At 53.5% G+C, this 18,494-nt stretch overlaps 1 protein-coding gene across 2 annotated transcripts in view; it reads right to left on the minus strand.

Annotated features, from left to right (window-relative positions):
• Positions 1 to 505: 505 nt before the first annotated feature.
• The window catches only part of ERN1 (endoplasmic reticulum to nucleus signaling 1), an 80,808-nt gene continuing 62,819 nt past the window's right edge, over positions 506 to 18,494 (minus strand). For both annotated transcript variants that reach the window (XM_012747464.3, XM_075994680.1), the window contains 12 exons: positions 15,575 to 15,693; positions 13,945 to 14,136; positions 12,247 to 12,514; positions 11,300 to 11,390; positions 10,822 to 11,011; positions 9,749 to 9,848; positions 9,260 to 9,459; positions 5,122 to 5,269; positions 4,003 to 4,130; positions 2,402 to 2,525; positions 1,738 to 1,805; positions 506 to 1,015 (listed from right to left, as the gene is read on the minus strand). In XM_012747464.3, coding sequence (XP_012602918.2) covers positions 803 to 1,015; positions 1,738 to 1,805; positions 2,402 to 2,525; positions 4,003 to 4,130; positions 5,122 to 5,269; positions 9,260 to 9,459; positions 9,749 to 9,848; positions 10,822 to 11,011; positions 11,300 to 11,390; positions 12,247 to 12,514; positions 13,945 to 14,136; positions 15,575 to 15,693 — 1,841 coding nt within the window. In that variant the 3' untranslated portion in view covers positions 506 to 802. The remainder of the gene's footprint in view (positions 1,016 to 1,737; positions 1,806 to 2,401; positions 2,526 to 4,002; positions 4,131 to 5,121; positions 5,270 to 9,259; positions 9,460 to 9,748; positions 9,849 to 10,821; positions 11,012 to 11,299; positions 11,391 to 12,246; positions 12,515 to 13,944; positions 14,137 to 15,574; positions 15,694 to 18,494) is intronic.

Raw genomic sequence — 18,494 nt, forward strand, 5'->3', positions numbered from 1 at the left:
TTAGCTGCCCTCCCCGGTGGCCAGGGAATGCTTCACTTCTTGCCCCAAATGCTCCTGAACACGCCCAACCGGCCCAGGACAATGCAAAGGCCACTGTTGAGGCCACCAGCACTCTGGGCCACCACTGCTTCCAGAGCAGAGCATCCTCTTCGTTCCTGACAGCCCTGCAGACGTGACCTGCCCTGCAGCACACGCCACTGCCCTGTCCTGACGTCACAGCCCCAGGTCACGGCTGTCGCTGCCTCTGCGGAAACGCTGGTTACCAGTACCCTGGGCTACCTGGGGCCCATCTGTGATCACGGAGGCACCTCCTACCCCAGGACCACACCCTTGGAACGCCGTCCTCCTCCCGCACCCCTCGCCTCCCGAGTCCTGCTTCTAGCAGGGGCTGCACTCACTCATCCCGCCCGGCGGGTCCAGCACGCAGGCAGAACTCGGGAATCCCTCCTCTCCCTTCCCGAAAGGCCCACTGACTGACATCGAGCAGGAATTTTAGAAAGAAATGTTAAGTCTGAAGCAGGTTTATCCCGGAGAAGGTCGGCGGGTGCTCCTCTCGCTGTCTCTGGGACCCTCCTTGGCAGGCGCCCGACTGTGAGGCTTCCAGGGCGACCTTCCCAGCTCCCTGCAGGGCACGAGGGGCCGCCTCTGCCCGCTCCTGGGGTCAGCGTGATCCTCTGCTGGCTGCAGAGCAGGCGGCTCAAGGCACTTGGTTTGGGAAGCCTGGTCTCCCTGTGAAGCCGGGCGGAGCCAAGCTCTGGACTGTGGCGACCAGGCCCTCGGTCACAGCGGGGGCTGCCCTGGCTCAGTGGGCGTCTGGCGTCCCGGGGGGCTGGGGCTTGGGGGGCTCGTGGGAGTAGTAGGGCTGGAAGAGTCTCTCGTGGCCGCACAGCTCCATGGCCCGGTAGGTGTGCGACAGCAGGTGGGGGAAGCGGGACGTGAAGTAGCACACAAAGTCGTCCGGGAGGGAGCCCAGCGTCTCCCGCACCTCCTCGGGGAGCTCCCGGTAGTGATGCTTCTGCAGACGGAAGGCCAGGGGTTAGAAAGCTCGGGAAACGCTGGCAAAACATCCTTTTGTCATTCAAGGCAGACAGGCTGTCGGTGTCGGATGGTTTTTAGTAAAGAAAAGCGAAAAAAAACTTCCACGACAATCTACGCCACCATCTTGCCTGTGTCCCCTCATTTAAGGAGAGCCTCAAAGCCTGGGAGAGCCAAGCAGCAGGGGCCGATCAGGACCCGGGAGAACCCGGCAACCTCAAGTGGAATAAACTCGCCTGGAACTGAAGCGTCCGTCCCATCGGGCCTGGGGCAGCCTCTGTCCCTGGGGCCAGGCCCTGTGTGAAGGCTGCTCGGGGACAGCACAGGGTAAGAGCACGCCCGGCCCCCAGGGGGAAGTGGTGCCCCTGCCTCCAGCCGCTAGAGACCAGGCCCTGTGTGGAAGGTGTCCTGAGGGTCCCCGTGAGAGGCGTGTTTGCACGACAGCCGTGCCAGGCAGGGAGAGGACACAAGTCAGCAAAGGGACCACGAGGGACACGGGCTCCAGAGAAGCTGCCTCAGAGCTCAACTCTGCACCTCAAGGCCCCTGAAGAGAAAACCCGAGTGAGGGAAGAAACAGCTTCTACTCTGTCAGGTCCACCTCAGGCCCCCGGCTCTGCGAGGTCAGAACTCCGGGACGGATGAAGGGGGCGCGTCCGTGCTCTGGCCACGGGGTCTCCCTCCCGGCAGTCACAAACCCTTTACCTTATTTCTCATGGCGCGGAGGAGGTCTCTGACGGAGCCGCCCTTATAGGTTCTGAATTTACGCAGATCTAGAAAAGCATTAAGGGGTGCGATGATTAAGCAAGTAACCAATAATTTTTTTTTTTACAAGACGGGGTTCTCGCTGTGATGCCCAGATTGGGGCCTGGTGGCTGTTCCCAGGTGTGATCACGGCTCACTGCAGCCTTGAACTCCTGGGCTCAAGTGACCCCTACCTTGGCCTGCTGAGCAGCTGGGACTACAGGAGTGCACCACTGCGCTTGGTTCAAATAAACAAATTTTACAGGAAAACGATTCCTGGGGTCCCGGGGATTAAGCAAGTGGACTAAAAGGCGACAGGACTCCATGCTCAGGGTCAAGGGTCACAGGGCAGCTGCCCTCATGGAACCCGAGGGTGCATCAGTCTGAACTCTCCTGTGACCACACCCAGATCAGAAAGGGCCTCCTGGAGCATGACATTAACCTGTCACTCTGAGGGACAAAAATGAAACCCAGCAGTGTAAGAAACCAGAGGACACACCCAAGAAAGCCTCAAACCCACTGAGTGGTATTTGGAGCCCAAACAGCCTGGAGCTGCTGCTTCCATGTTTGCTTAGAAACGGCTGATGCTTTTGAAACGTTTCCTCCCCGGGCTGGGCGCGGTCACCTGTCTGGAGGGGGACGGTGATGTTCTCCCGCCAGTCCAGCTTCACCACAGCTCTGCCGCCGCGCTCCAGCTGCTTCACTATCGGGCCGTCCAGTGGCTCCTTCTCTATCCGGTCGCTCACGTCCTGTGGGGGACAGGGCGAGGGAGGACGGTCAGTGTCGGGAGGCGCTGCGAGCTGGGGGATCGGCACAGTAAGGAACAGAACGGTCACGGCACTCGAGTCACAGTCCGACAGCCCCGGAGGCCCAGGCTGGAGTTGCGGCAGAGCCGGGCCGCGGCCCCCCTGCCCCTGCACCGTGGACTTTCCCCTGTGGGCAGCTGTGCCTGCCACGCACTGGGGACAGGCCCATAGAGACCTTCTCCAGGACAGAGAGGAGTCCCAGGTGCACGCCTGAGCATAGACCACAACACGCACACAGGTACTGCGTCTCCACAGCCACGTGTGCCGTCTGTATTCACCAGCGAACCACACACACAGAAAAGCAAAGCAAAGCTCAGGGTCGACTTGCATCCTGTGCTCTGTCTGCCCACTGAGCAGGATACGCTCCAGCCGTTGGTGGCAGAGGGGCGTCGCTCCTCACTCGAACGCTAGAAAAGACGGATGAAGACCAGCCTTTTCGAAGAGGAAACTTGGTGGCAAAAGTACGGGCTCTGGATGGGGCCCCTGCCTGGGATTCCGGCCCTGCTCTGCATCCGACTTTGGTAATAAGGAGAGGGTAAGGACGCACCCTGAGCCCCCGCCAGTAAGACAGCCACCAGCTGGGGACACAGAGAGGGATGAGTCCCACAGACGTCAGCATTATTGGTCTTACGGGACCCATTGGCTTTTCTTTCTTCAATGAAGATGAAGCCAGACTTGCCGAGCTCCTAACTTGCGATTGCCAGAGAAAAGCCTCAGAGAGATGAGACTGTCAACCCGGGCACGTTGGGAACACACGTTTCTGACCCGCAAAGCTGTTAGAGCTGACACAGACGGCAGCCAGGCGTGTTCCCAAGACACACAACTTGGAGACACTAATCGTTTAAATCCCAACCCATAGTCGGGTGGAGGTCCTTTGTGTGAGTTTTATTCTTGTTCTATATTTTGTCATCATCAAAATGACCTGGGCAGTTCTCGGAAGTCCCTTGAAGACATCTAGACGCAAGAATTTTCTCGAAGACATCTAGACGCAAGAAATTTCACGATATGTCCTGTGGAACACGGTGATCAATCCTGGTGCGACATGCCCGCTGCTGCCAGGGAAGACGGCATCGGACCCTCCCACTCCTGGCCCACCTGCATGGTCACGAGTACCTGCCGTGGGCCAGGCAGCGGGGACACAGCACTGAACGTAGCAGTCACACGCCCCTGCCCTCAAGGCGCTTACGTTCTAGGGGCTTCGCTACAGCCAAGGCCCCAGCCAGACTCCAGGACAGGGTGACAGTCACCTCTGAATCACAGTGGTCACCGAGCTGCACTCTGCCCAGACATGGGGATAGAAGCCCCCCATCCTGGTTACAGGATTATGGGTTACTGGTTTTATTCTTCGGTCTTCTCTATATTTTCAAGATTTGAAAAACACCAAACAAAGATTTTTAGCAAAGCGAACAGACATCTTCACCTGAAAGAACTGCAGCTGCTTCTCCAGGCTCCAGAAGAACGGGTGTTTCAGCACGTGCTTCGCCGAGGGCCGTTTCTGCGGGTCCGTCGCGATCATCTTCTCTATTAGTTCCCGCGCCACGACATCTTCTGCAGAGGAGGAAGATAAACAAGCAACTTCTCATCACCAGCCCAAAGCCACAATAAAATACCAAAGGCCTTAGAAATCTGTGTGCCCTTGGACTCAGGATTCTACTAACAGGAATTCATTCCAATAAAATAATTAAACACACACACACACAACTTCAGCTGACAAGGAGTGTCCTCACTGCATGGTATGTGCAAGGGAGCGATTGGAAACATGCGGCATCCAAGGCCTGGGCAGATACCCCAATGTGCCCACGTGTGCTGGACCACGCCTTTGGTGACACACGGATCAGTACACAGAGTTGGGGTGACTTTGAAAAACAAGCATGCTATAAAATAGTATGCACGGTTTGACCCCATTTCAGTAAAAAGATGCAAACTGTCCAGATAAATGATCGGGACATCACATACCCCAACATATTACTAGCCGCCATTCATCCCCATATAATGGGATCATGAGCCTTTATGCTAATCTGTTTTTTCTACAGTGAAAAAGGAAAATTAACCTATAAGCAGAACAATAATTTAGTTTTAATTTTTTAAAAGGCAGCACTGGGGTGTCATGGGCCAATTACAACCTAGGAAAACCCGAAGTCAGGAAGAGAGACTTGCTACACCCGGGCCGGGAGCGCGAGGACAAAGACAGACTGTCCCCGGTCCAGCACAGACTGCGCCTGCCGGCCACTGGCCCCACGTGACGGAGTCCCGTTTGTGGAGCACAGACGAGTTGTCTTCTCAAATGCCAGTGCAGGAAGGGACCTGAGGTTATTTAACCCTCACATCGCAAGTAGAAAAACAGGGGTCTTCAAAGGGGCCTTGCCCCAGTCACTCAGGTCGTTGGCGACCTGGAGGAACCTTGGAGCTTCTCGGCTTTAGAAGGGGCACCGCAGGGACGAGCCTGGCCAGCCCTCTGGGGGTGTAGAGGCAGCACCAGCCCCATCCCGCAGGGCCGTGCAGGTGGCCGAGGGGCCACTCACGACCCTGGCCCACTCACCATGCTTCTCGGGGTGGAAGCAGTCGAGGCTGTAGGCGCCCAGGAGGATGTTGGCCTGCCGCTGCAGGGACTTGCCAAAAGGGTGGCTGCCCTCAGAGATCACATAGTAAAAGACGCAGCCTGCAGAGAAGATGTCCACCGTGTAGGTCTGAAAAGAGACAGCGGGCGTGAGAGGCCTGGGGCAGGGCACTCGCCTCCCTCGCAGCTGGGGAAGGGGAGCATGGCTGCTGGTCTCCGGAGCTGACAGGGAAGGGGAGCATGGCTGCTGGTCTCCGGAGCTGACAGGGAAGGGGAGCATGGCTGCTGGTCTCCGGAGCTGACAGGGAAGGGGAGCATGGCTGCTGGTCTCCGGAGCTGACGGGTGTGAGCTGCCTGGAGCAGCGGGAGCTCCCTGCAGTGCCAACAGTGTCAGCGGTCATGGTGGAGGGCATGGACTTGGGTGCCACCTGCCTGGGATACCAGCCCTGCACTTGGCAGCCAGAAGCCCTCGACTTCCTCACACGTAAGACGGGGACAGTGATGGTGTGCTCCTCACGGGGATGCTGTCACGACCGGAAGCGTTAATACATGAGAGCGGTTACTGAACACGGCCCTTGGCCCACGGAACACTGTCTCCCGGTCGTCAGATATTCCTTCCCCACCCGACACGGAAGGCCAGGGGACACTGTGTGTTGGCTTCTGTTACCCCAGAGGCTAGAACAGAGCCTGCACACAGTAGGTACCAAACTTTGCTCATAAGTGAACAAAACAGTTTTTGGTTCAAAAACAGCCTCAGAAAGAAACTATCTGGCCAGTCTCCAATGAGGTCATTTTTGATGTTATCTGGTGACGCCAGATATGACATCTACGGACGAGGTTCCTCTCAGGGAAATGTGCCCACGTGGTTTCTTGCCCACACTCCCTGGGGTGTGACACTGGGGTGCTCCCGAGCACAGTCGGGGTCCCACTGCGAGGCTCCACCTCTCGGATGCCCCACGGGCGGCGTGAGTGTCCAGGGAGAGGCGGCCGGGGTGGGGGGCCCATCGCCTTCCATGCTGAGGAAACATGCCCCAAACGACCCGCACGCTCGTTCTGCCTCACAGCAGCCCTGGGAGGCGAGCGGAGCAAGCGTCACCATCCCCAGACAAAGCTCAGGGTCACTGCTGGACAGTGACAAACCAAGATGAGACTCAGGTCTTCCAACTCCCAAACCTAGTGCCCTGTATCCATCTCATCAGAATTCCCCTCAGGGAGGTGACGGATGCAGGACTGGAGGAACACGGCCCGCCACAGCCGGCACTCTCCCTCGATTGCCACTTCACCTGCTCCCGGCCCCCTGAAGTCCCTGTGCCTTCTGCAGCCGGTGCCGTCCCCAGGGACCACGCTGAGATGAGCAGGCGCCTTTCTCGCCTGTCTGGTCCCAGTGATGTTCCTTCCCACACTTCCTATTGCCACTTGCTCTTGTAATTCCAATATTCCGTGAACTGCTGGACACAAGTGCCACAAAGGCTGAGGTAACTGAATCTCTGGAGAGACTCGCTGAGAGAGCGGCTGCGAGGGCCGCCGTGGCATTCCGTGGGGGGAGCCGACTGTGAGGCCTGGGGCGTAAGGAGCCTCACCTAGGATTCTGCTCTCGGCCCGCTTAGGAACTGTTTGTAATGTCTAAGTGTCAGTCTAGAAGCCACAGAAGTGGCATGTGAGTATGCTTACTGCGAGAGAGAAAACGAACTCCAGTAAGTCAGATCCAACTCTGAAGAAAAGGCCTTGACCTACGGCAAAAGATTACTGCGACTTAGGGGATTACAGTATTGCTTGAAGTTAAAATAAAGTGTGTAAGGTGTGTGTGTGTTTCCTCATGATTCTTCACTGTAGCTGACTTTTGTGATTCACTGATGGGCCACTGGTCCCCAGTGAGGTGGGTAAGAAGACATCTCCCGGGTCTGACTGCTCAGGACGGTCCAGCCCAGCCAGGCCTGGATCGGGGCAAGTACGAGGGGAGCCCCTGAAGCCTTGTGCGACACAGCCAGGGGCTCCAACACGCGTGGGCTCCCAGCAATCGGAGGCAGAAGCCGGTGTGAGGGGCTCCTGCTGGCCAACTTTGAGTATTGAAAGTAAGGACAAAAAATAAACAGGAGTGCAAATCATTATAATACTTGTTTTAAAATCCTTGAGTCTGCAGTGATTATGAAAAAAAAAAGAAAGAAACAGAGTACAAAGAATGCTCTTTGCAGGAAAACGTCAGCTAAGGACAGGCAGTAGGTGCCAACTCCTGGTGAATGACTGCTGGCAAACAGGATGCTCGCGCGGTGCCCAGGCAGCGCCCTGGACATCACTGACTGGCAACCAAGCGGGCCATGCACCGTGACCGTGGAGAGACCAGCTAAGGCAGGTGATCCAGGCAGCGTCGCTAACAGGGCTACGTGATAATGGTACAATCTGCCACCACGCGCCTTCTGACATAGTGACCTGGGATCTCTTCTTGCCAAAAACATTTAACTTGAATCTAATCAAGACTCTACGCCTACCTCCTACTTACCAGGAAATACCAGGACTAGAAAGGAATGTTATACACTGTCATAAGGAAATAAACAAACAAATCAGAATGGGGCATTCTGTAAACAACTGCCTGGACTCTTCAAAATGTCAATACCATGAAACAAAATAGGCGGGAAGACTGCTGTCAATTCAAAGAGATATTAATATAACTGAATGTGTGCGAGACACCGGCCTGGGTCCCGGCACACAAACGCCAGCTCTATAAAAGACATCTGGGGAATAACTGGAGACATTCGGACATGGATTGACTACTAGATGACCCGATGGCAACAGCACCAATTGTGATTAGGTGCGACAATGATATGGTGGTTAGGAAGCAAAATGCACTTGTTCTTAAGAGACACTTGCTGAGGTATTTATAGCTAAAATATTTACGGGTGAAGGGCGGGATGCCTGCTATTTCTATTAAAATGGTTCAGTAATAGAGAAGTAAAGATAAAGCAAATGTGGTGAAAGTATTCACAAATGTTGCCTCCAGGTGGAGATATGCAGGTACTCATGACAGCATTCTTTCCATTTTCTGTAAGTCTAAAGATCCTCGAGTTAAAAAGGTAGGAAAACAAAAACAAAATTTAAAAATAATGAAAACTGGAAGATTGTTCACCTTATGTGAGTCCTGATTTTCCAGTTTCCCAAAATAAAAAAAGGGGTTAAAAAGAGATTGGGGCTGGGTGTGGTGGCTCACACCTGTAATCCCAACACTTTGGGAGGCCAAGGCAGGAGCATCACTTGAGGTCAGGAGTTTGAGACCAGCCTAGGCAACATAAAAAGACCCCATCTTTGGCCAGGCGTGGTGGCTCACACCTGTAATCCTAGCACTTTGGGAGGCCAAGGCGGGCGGATTGCTCAAGGTCAGGAGTTCAAAACCAGCCTGAGCGAGACCCCGTCTCTACCAAAAATAGAAATAAATTAATTGACCAACTAAAAATATATATACAAAAAATTAGCCGGGCATGGTGGCGCATGCCTATAGTCCCAGCTACTTGGGAGGCTGAGGCAGGAGGATTGCTTGAGCCCCAGAGATTGAGGTTGCTGTGAGCCAGGCTGACACCATGGCACTCACTCTAGCCTGGGCAACAAAGTGAGACTCTGTCTCAAAAAAAAAAAAAAAAAGACCCCATCTTTACAAAATAAAAGAAAATTAGCTGGACATGGGGGCGTGTGCCTATAGCCCCAGCTACTTGGGAGTCTGAGGCAAGAGGATTGCTTAAGCTCTTGAGGTCAAGGCTGCAGTGAGTAATGATTCTGCCACTGTACTCCAGCATGGGTGACAGAGTGAGACCCTGTCTCTAAAAAAAAATAAAAAATAGAAGTGATTGGATTGGCATCACTGAGTGTTTATATATATATATATATATATATATATATATATATATGTAACTGGAAGAATAGGAAAAAGAATAGATAACTGCCCTTAGATGACATTCGTGCCTTTCATTCATCTGCACATGAGACAATATGGCAAGTTCACAAAGCAGCTCTTGGTTAAAGGGATGTCTTTCTCCGGCCACATGTGCACCCGCCCCCAAACGTGAAGGTTCTTACTCCTACAGACACAACAGGCTGGTTCCATTGTTTTCGAAGGGCCGTGCCCATTACTCACAGGGTTATCCTTGCAGTCTTCACTCAGCATCTCGGGGGCAATCCAGCCTTCCGTGCCAGGCACCCCAGAACGGCGGCTAAAGCTGTGCCTGCCCACTGCCAGCTTTTTGCAGAGGCCGAAGTCGGAGATCATGGCCTTGATCCTGCCGTGTGCGTTGGGCATGGAGAGGAGGATGTTGTGGGGCTTCAGGTCTCTGTGAACTAACAGAGAACTGCAGATTAGTCCAGTGCTCGCCAAGAGCAGCCCCGGGCCTCCTCCTGCAATGGGGAGTGTGACGAGGACATGCTCCCAGGATTCTGCTGCCACCTCTAAAGGTTCAGGTTTTCAACTACACAGGATTCCTCCTCAAATTCCTATACAATTTGTCAAAAGCCCACCTGACATCCCCCCCCCCACATCAGTGATGTAGCCAAAGGCTTGGACAGAAGTGGCCCCGTGAGTCCCTATTCGCCCCGCCCAGGCCCCTGGCCGTGAAGGGCGGCCTCGCACCGATGTTGAGCGAGTGGAGGTGGGCCAGGCCCGAGGTGGTCTGCTGCAGCAAGGTGATGGGCTCCAGGCCGAGGTGGGCAAAGTCCTTCTGCTCCACATACTGCAAGAGACACGACAGCAGGTCACGGCACACAGCCCTCAGGACATCGCCCCTCAGCTTGTTTCCTCTGATACCATTTTAAGAAAGAAATTGCAAGTTTTATTGACAACATTCTCTATCCAAATCTATATTTTTCAGTAGACCTTCTAAAGTCACAGGCTGACTTAAAGAAATAAGCAAGGCTCCAATTCACCAATTTACAATGAGAAAGACAAGAAGACAAGGCACCCACGTTCACTGCCTCGAATAGGTAAATCTACAAGGGGATCCAAATGATACTGAAATAGTTTCATGGTGAACCTGGCAGCTAAGCAAAAAGAGGCTGCCGGACATTCTTTTTTTTTTTTTTTTTTCTTGAGACAGAGTCTCACTCTGTTGCCCTGGCTAGACTGTGGTGGTGTCAGCCTAGCTCACAGCAACCTCAAACTCCTGGGCTCAAGCAATCCTCCTGCCTCAGCCTCCCGAGTAGCTGGGACTACAGTCATGAGCCACCATGCCCGGCTAATTTTTACTATGTATTTTTAGTTGTCCAGCTAATTTCTTTCTATTTTTTTAGTAGAGATGGGGTCTCACTCTTGCTCAGGCTGGTCTCGAACTCCTAAGCTCAAATGATCCGCCTGCCTCAGACTCCCAGAGTGCTAGGATTACAGGCGTGAGCAGCTGTGCCCGGCCACACTGCTGGATGATCTTAAAGCCTAGAGTCACCAACCCGCCTCCTCCAAGCCCACTCCAGTGTGAGAGCTGAGATGGGAAGAGCAAGCGACTGGGTTTCCTGGAGGCCGAGGGGGAAGAGACGAGCCGAGGCACCAGCGCGCTCACTCGGGTGCTACGAATGCTCTGCATTTTGACTGTTTGGGGCTAACCGGGTACAGACACTTGTCAAAGTGCATCGAACTGCACATTCTAAAAGTTACATTTCATCCTACTGTAACTTTCATAAAGTTAATAAAGTGAAAGAAGATGGAGACGCCACCTCTTGCAGGGTGGCGGCGCACAGCTCTATGGCGATGTATTGGAACTGGCGGTCGCGCTCCGTGCAGAAGTAGCGGATCACGTTCGGGTGCTCGTCCGACTCTCGCAGCAGCTGCACCTCGCGGTCTGCGAAGCTGAAGCACTCGGGGAGGATCCTCTTCACGGCCACGTCTCGGTTGTCAAACATGCCCCTGCGGGACAAGGAGCGGGTGGTTTGGTGACGCAGCGGGCTGTGGAGACGAGAGGGACCCGTGGCCCTGCGTGCTCCATCTCCTGGGCCACGGCGGCCACCTCACCAGCCTCCCAGCCCAGAGGACCCTGGCCGACCTCGGGTGGCCCCGGGGTCACCACTTTCTCTCAGTGCGTGAGCTCAGGGAGACGGCTGCCTTGGACGCTGCTCTGCCCCTGCTGTGCCCCGAGCCTGGCACCCACCCACAGCCCAACGGGCACAGACACCAGGCGGCATTTCCACCACTTACCGGTACACGATCGTGCCCTCGGCTCCATGGCCCAGGACGTCCTTGGGACAGAACGAAATCTTCCCAACCATCACCACGCTGGTTTCCTCATCTGGGCCGAGACGGGAAAGAGAAGAGTTCATTTTAAACAGGCACCACCTAAAGAACCGGGAGGCTACGATGGCTACCTAGAGTCCTGACCGCAGATTAAAGGATGGGATTTAAGAGGCTCTACGTCCCCAGACTCTGGTAGGCAAGAGCCACTGGCAGGCAAGAGCCGCTGGCCCACTCCCCAGTTATGCCCAGGGCCACTCCTCACCCCCTCCCCGTGTTCTGTTTCTGCCTTTTCAGTGTTGTGAGCACACAAGTCTTAAAACCTTCCCAAAGAAAGGGATTCTCTATAGAGTTCTGTGTCTTTATATGTATATACATTTATTAATATAACTTAATGGTTAACAAAAAAAAATCCACCTGGTGGATTTGCACCTGAAACGTTCAGGTAGAGGTGCTGGACATGTAAGGTGAAGAGCCCGCTGGGGACTGAGGGCTCTGAGGTCCTGGCACTAGCTGTGTCGATCCCCTCTGAGCATTGGCCCTGACAACCGACCTAAACCAATGCCCAGAGAGGAAAGGGGAACAACCACTGCACTTCTGTACGATACTTGGCCACTGGCTGGCTTGGGAATTCGCTCAAGGCCGGTGGGCAGCTCACCTCTGGCCGGCAGCAATTCCAGCCCTTGCAGAGGGAAATGGAAGGAGGGCCGAGGCCCCCAGGGGAGATGCCATGCATGGGGCAGAAGCCCGTCCCCCAACCCACGGAGTGGAAAGAAGTCAGGGAGAGCACGGCAAACCCTTGGGAACGGCACTTCCCAATCTCATGGAGACTCCGAGGAAGGATACGTGCTTTCTAGTCTCAGGCAGTGCTCACATAAAAGATAAAATAGCACCAAAACGGCAAGTGCCTTTACCCTCGTCGTCCTGCTCCAGGAAGGGGCTGGTGCCAGCCCTGGAGGCAGAGCTGCCGGAGCAGAGCGAGTGGTTGGAGGCCCTGGGAGACGTGCTGGGGCTGCTGGTGCCCGAGCTCTCCGAGTACGCGCCCGACGTGTCCAGGAGCTCGCCGTCCTGCGCGGCGTCCCCGGGTGGGGGGAAGGGCAGCTGCTGCTGGTGCAGGAGCTGGATTTTCTCCAGTTCCTTCTGGAACTGCTGGTGCTGGAGCTGCCGCTGCTGATGCATGCTCTGGGAAGAGAAACCCACATCCAGACAAGTGTCGCTGTGCTGAGGGGAACAGTAGTCAGGAAAGGAGCAGTCCCTGTGGCAGAGGGTGCAGGGGTACTTTATACCACCCCACAGGGCACAACGAGACCAACGAGAAGGCACTTGGCGGCAGAATCGGTTTGCTGGCTGGAGGTCTTTCCGCCAGTCAGACCCTCGCCAGTACGGCCCTCTCCTCAACCCTGGAGGGGCCTGGCAAGGGCTGAATGGCCACCAGGGGCGGGCCTCTGCCCTAGGTGAAGGGCTGGGCCACATGGAGGGCGGTTCCATTCAATTCTAAAATTCCGTGATTTTCATGAAAGTCTTGGAGTCGTTGCAAAAGTAAAACCAAACAGGAAGGACGGTTAGCAGGCCATTGAGAGCGTGGTGGGCAGGGGCAGGCCCCAGGCTCGCTGTCCACTGTGGCTATACATTTGATAGAAGCTGCCGCACAGATGGTCAGCAGTCCCAGGTGGCAGAGGAGGAGGCTGGGGCTTAGCACCTCGCAGCCCCTAGCCACGGGAGTGGCAGAGCAGGGCCGAGACACGGGAAGGCTGGCCGAGGTCCTGCTCCCCGATTTCAGCATGCTGCCTTGCCCGCACGCGCACACCTCTCAGATGCTCTGAACAGTTCGAACGTTCCATCGCTACCTGTGATTACCGCTACCCATGCAAGGCAGTCTTCCAGCTTTCTCTCTCTTAACCTTGGGGTGAAGTCCTGGTAATGCCATCTACTGGCGGAATACACCCAGAGGAAGTTACTTAGCTTCTCAGAGCCTACTTTCTTCTTTTGCGGACAGGGTGATCAATAAGAGCAACCCCGCAGGACTGTGTGAGGTAAACAACCAGGTGGACACATTCTGCCAATGTAAGGCGCCATAACAGTCTGTCATTCCCATTCCTACATGGGACAAGGGCATCCTGAGCACTTGTGCTCTAAAGTGTTAGCATTTCAATGCTTTGAGCAACCCATGGAAGGACTATTCCCCCCAGAATATTTTATCCCACCCACAACCTGCTCAACTATGTCATCTGAGCTCACTGGTTTCCAACTAGGAAGGAAGTCAAAGGAATCACCACACTGCCTTTTTCACTCCAGCTCATCTCACAGGCAGTTTTTAAGGGAAGAAAGACATTCATCTCTTTTCTATGTTTCTTACAAAGAAAATACACTTAACTATTCAAAATGAACTTTAAGCAAGGTTTATAATCATCTTTCACGGCCTGTTACTTAAAAAACACTACGATTTAGGTACCAAATTGCCCTTTTCTGAGAAGCTAGTATCTCTTTAACTACATTTTTACAGATAAATATCGACTTTGAAATGTGAAAAGAAACGTGTTGGCTGTTTTTGTCTGGGCTTCACTGACATGAGGTGACAGGCATAGAGATCCAGGGCAGGGGCTGAGCCTTACCAAGGGGTAGGTGATGATGAAGGCCACCCAGCCGACCAGCAGGAAGGTGCTGAGGATGATGGTGGCTATGTCCTTGAGCATGGAGTCCACGGGGGCCTCTGGCTTGGCGGGGGCGTGGGCAGACTTCTCTTCCACATCCTGAGACACGGTGGTGGGTGCGTTTTCTGAAGCCTGGTCCACCAGGTTGATGACCTTGTGTGGGAGAGAGCCACTACATCACTGCCAAATTCCCAGCCAGATGCGAATGAGGTGAACAACTGAGAGTAGCAATCGCTACTTACGGGTATGACTGTGCTGTAACATGGTGTTTTTCTTTTAAGCTCACCAAAGATCACATAGGCAGATAATCGTTGCCTCTTTCAAAGCAACTGCTTTGTAAGGTCATGCATCACTGCAGTGATGTCACCATTATTCAAAAACAGATTTTAGAGCAATATTTCTAGAAGTGCCTTCAGAGTCTATATTCTTTTGAAAATCCCCAATGAAGGTAAAAACTTCCTCCTTTGATGGTATGTTTGATATTTGGGAAAATTCTGAAATCATCTGTAACAAATTCTGGTGGGAAGCTGGTATTCGATTTGGTAATATCGGCTCACATTAAAAGGGAAAGCCACACGCATGCAGAGGCGTGCGGCTATGGAGCAATAAAGCAGCTCTCTAACGCTGCTTACACACTCTCAGAGCAACTCCAAAACCAAAATCACTTATTCAAGCATTCCACTATTTTCCCACAGTTTTTAAAAAGTATCAGAAGCCCTTTGTTAAAGAAAATTTTATTTAGAAGCCCCAAATTAAACAGAAATGGAGCTTCCCTCCAAGCTCCTTAGAATCTCTAGGACTTCATGGAAGAGTTTAGAAAAATGCATCGATTGGTTCTCAGACATCTAGTGCTCCAGGTCTGCCGTTACTGTTTGCCCAGTGACAGTAACCGTAGCCTCCCAGCTCTGCGTGAGGATCCCCGACGCTTCCACTCTGTCCCACCCCCGATGGCTTCCTACAAGTGGCCCACAGCAAGGCTGCAGGAGCTGTCGAGCCGAGGTGGCTCACAAGGCCTTCAGGTGGCCCCCATCCTCCCCTTTCTGGCCATGCTGGGTCCCCTCCTGCAGCGCCAGCCTCCAGCCCCCAACCCCCACCAGCTTTGTGCCCCAGAAGGCTGACTGCGTGGCCAGAGCAATGGTCTCCCCGACCTTCTGGTTTCTGACTGGGTGAAGCCAACAGGGGACACCAGCAAGCGAGATGCTCCCTACCTGGTAGCCTCAGATCCACCCAGGCCTGTGTCCTTACAGGCCGAGAGCTGGACATGCTGGCGTTCTTCCTACTCCGAGCTTCCACCCCTTTCTCTTCCCTCCAGTGCCCTCCCACTGCCCGCTCCCACCAGGCCAAATGCTGCCCATTTGTCTAGACCCAGGTCTAGCTCAGTCCTGCCGCCTTCCCTGCACTTTCCTTCACTAACTGCTGCTGCTTCCCCCCGCCAGCCCTTAACAATTTATGTTGCTCGCTATGGGTTCTGGTACGTTTCTCCTCCTTCCTTCACAAGACCGTGGGCTCTGAAGACAAGAGCAAAGCCAAATTCCTCCTCCCCCCAACACCTGGCATGAACAGCCACCCGAATGGTCACTTCCCCACTCACTTCCTCAAAGCTCTTTTTCTCTGAATCAGCGGGAATCACGTTTTCCCGATGTTTGGGCAGATTGTTGGGAAATCTCTCCAGCATCTTGGTAGACGCAGACAGCGGGGTTTCATGGTGTCCTAGGAGAGGAAACAAAGCCTTTAGTGAGAACAGTTTCCCAAGCAGTTGCACTCAACACTAAACTCAGGTAACAATCGCTACCTATTGAGGAGTCCACGGTGCAAACCCTCAGCAGGACTACAAGTTGGAGAAAACAAGAGGTAGTTGCCAGAAACATTTCATCAGAACAGAAACTTGACAGCTGAATACAGTATTCTGAGTCTCACGATGAGGAATAAAAACGTGTCCTTGTCATGAGAGGGATTGAGACATGGGGGCGTGCTCAGAAGCAAGACTCATGGGGCTGCGTGTGTCCAGTCCACAGGTGAAGCATTCTGAAGCTTCATTAGAAGTTCGAGGAGCCTTTTGAACACTTTGCCCTGTAACGTCACTCTACTAAGGCCACCAAACTCCCATCTCAGAATGTAAACTGCCCGGGTGGTTTTATCCTGCTCTTATCTAAACGTTAGCTTCAGCCGGGGACGTGCCGTATGACTCCTAAGAAAGCAGTGAGACACATCTGCTAGATGGATGGGGCACCACGGCCTCTCACCCTTAGTTGTTCCCCGCCCAACTATTTCGTGACTACCTAGTATTCATTACGCACTGACTGAGCGCCTATTGTGTGCAAATCAGCATAAGAGACACAGTTGGCTAAAACAAGGAACTGGGATTTGATACGGCTTGATAATCCATCCAGCTCTAAAATTAAATGCGTGCACACACTACCCCGAAGAGCCCGGTCCCTTTCTCACGTCAGGCTCTCAGGGGCCTGGCTGGCTTTCCCGTCTGTCCTCACTGAGATCGGATCTCACCCTGACTCTGGTCTCTCTCGCCCTGTCATCATACCATTGTTCTCCCAAATCTAGCAGAGATTTCACGACATGTGTGCCAAGATGACAACAAACAGGAACTAGTCCAAGCCATGTACATTTCTTACTCTGGAAAAATCCACTTTAATTCCTCATCTTAAGGTCAGTTCTTTATCTACAACGTAACACTCTTTAAGGGAAACCCACTTTGCTTTGAACCGCCACTAGCTTCCTGCTGTGTACAAGGAGCTCTGGGATGTGCTTTGCTTGGGAGCAGGGTTTCCCCAAGTGTGGTCTGCACGCATCAGACCCGGAATCAGATGTGCTGGTGGAGCCCAGAAATCGGAATGTGGGTATCCTTGGGTAACTCTCAGGCTCACTAACAAGAGACATATGGTCTAAGAGAAATGAGGTGTTGTTCCACAGGCCATCCTATACTGCAGTGTCCTGCCACCCCTCAACACCCACTCTTAGCGCTCAGAGTCCTACCTCCCTGGCAGGGCGCCTACCCAGAGACTGCTACAGAAGTCACTAGCCTGAAACCCTCTTTATTAGTCCTTCTTACAAACAGCTTCTGCTCGAGCTGGGCCCTTGCTAATATCTTGCTGCACACTCTGAACCAACAAACTTAATCACGAGATCACTAAACACTTTTGTACAAACAGTACCTTCTTTGATACCTTGAAGGTCCTTTTGATTCATTCATCTACCATCATCAGTTAGATCCAGACTCCAGAGCAAACAGCACATGGCTACGCCCTGCCCTGGACCTACTGAATCAGGCTCTCCTGGGGAACCTGCCTGCCTATGTGGCAAAGCTGCCAGGTGACGCTGAAAGCACCTGGGGTCAGGGCCACTGCTCTGGGGCAACCCACAGACCACCCTCTCAAGCTAACTGGACCCTTTTATTCTCAAGACTAATGAGAACATGGGATATCTTTAATGTCTTACACAAAAATGAAATCAAAGGACATATGTGAACATAAAAGGGCACATCCTTTTACTTGTGGCCTTAGTCTATAGAAGATTGTCAAGCAGTCCCATGGCCTTATTAAAAATGAGTAGCTTTGGGGTTCTTCAAAAAGGACTTGTGGGATCCTTACTTATGTCTTAATGCTTTGCTGGTTTCCCGGTTTTCTCACTTGGACGATTTTTCCATCTTAAAGGGCTCTCATTTTACAACTTAGCCGCGAAGACTTTTTCCCCTCATATTTTTTGTTTTCTTATAGACACATTTCCCTAATTCCACTTATTAATCACTGGTGGGTGGTTCATTGCCCCTTGACTGGCACACGACGCCGAGCAGCCTTGTAACGTTAGCGGCCTCTGCTCTCCGGCTACTCTTCCCTCACCCTGGGACCATCCGTGCGTGCTTCCCAGACCACTTCTGTCCAAAAAAAATTATTTTGTCATCCCCTTTGCCCATTATCTGGGAAAGACAATACACAAAGTAAAAACGGCTACAAGGACTCAGGATGGGAAAAGAAAAGGACCTCAAGAATTTACGAAGGGAAGGATCCTGGCTCGAGGACGCCCAGTTTCCTCTGGAACGCCTGCCTGTACACATCCCCGTCCAGACCCCGCTGCCTGGCACAGCCCGCGGCTTCCTGGGCCCCACACTCTCCCGGCCACCCCACATCCCTTTCCTGGAGCTGCAGCCCTGACCTCTTTCTATCCTAGCACTGGTCGGCGGCAAGCACAAGCACGAGCACCAGCACGAGGGGGAGAGGGTGGGGGGAATGCTCGGGCACCCACTGACCTCCCACCCACCCCTGGGCTCATTCCCACGCCTCGGGGCTGGAAGGCAGCAGACTGGGGACAGGGGACAGGAAGGGCCAGTGGATTCAAGAAAACTCCGTCCTGCTCTAATTAGTTGGCACACTAGCCAGGGACACAGCTCCTCTCACCCCCACCTCCGTCACACTCACTGCCCTTGGGTGTCATTTCAACCTCTTATCTCTCTGGCTGGCAGGGCCTTTGTTTCAACCCCAGGCTGTTAGTGATGGTGG

The sequence above is a fragment of the Microcebus murinus genome, chromosome 18, assembly GCF_040939455.1.
Source record: "Microcebus murinus isolate Inina chromosome 18, M.murinus_Inina_mat1.0, whole genome shotgun sequence".
NCBI lineage: Eukaryota > Metazoa > Chordata > Mammalia > Primates > Cheirogaleidae > Microcebus > Microcebus murinus.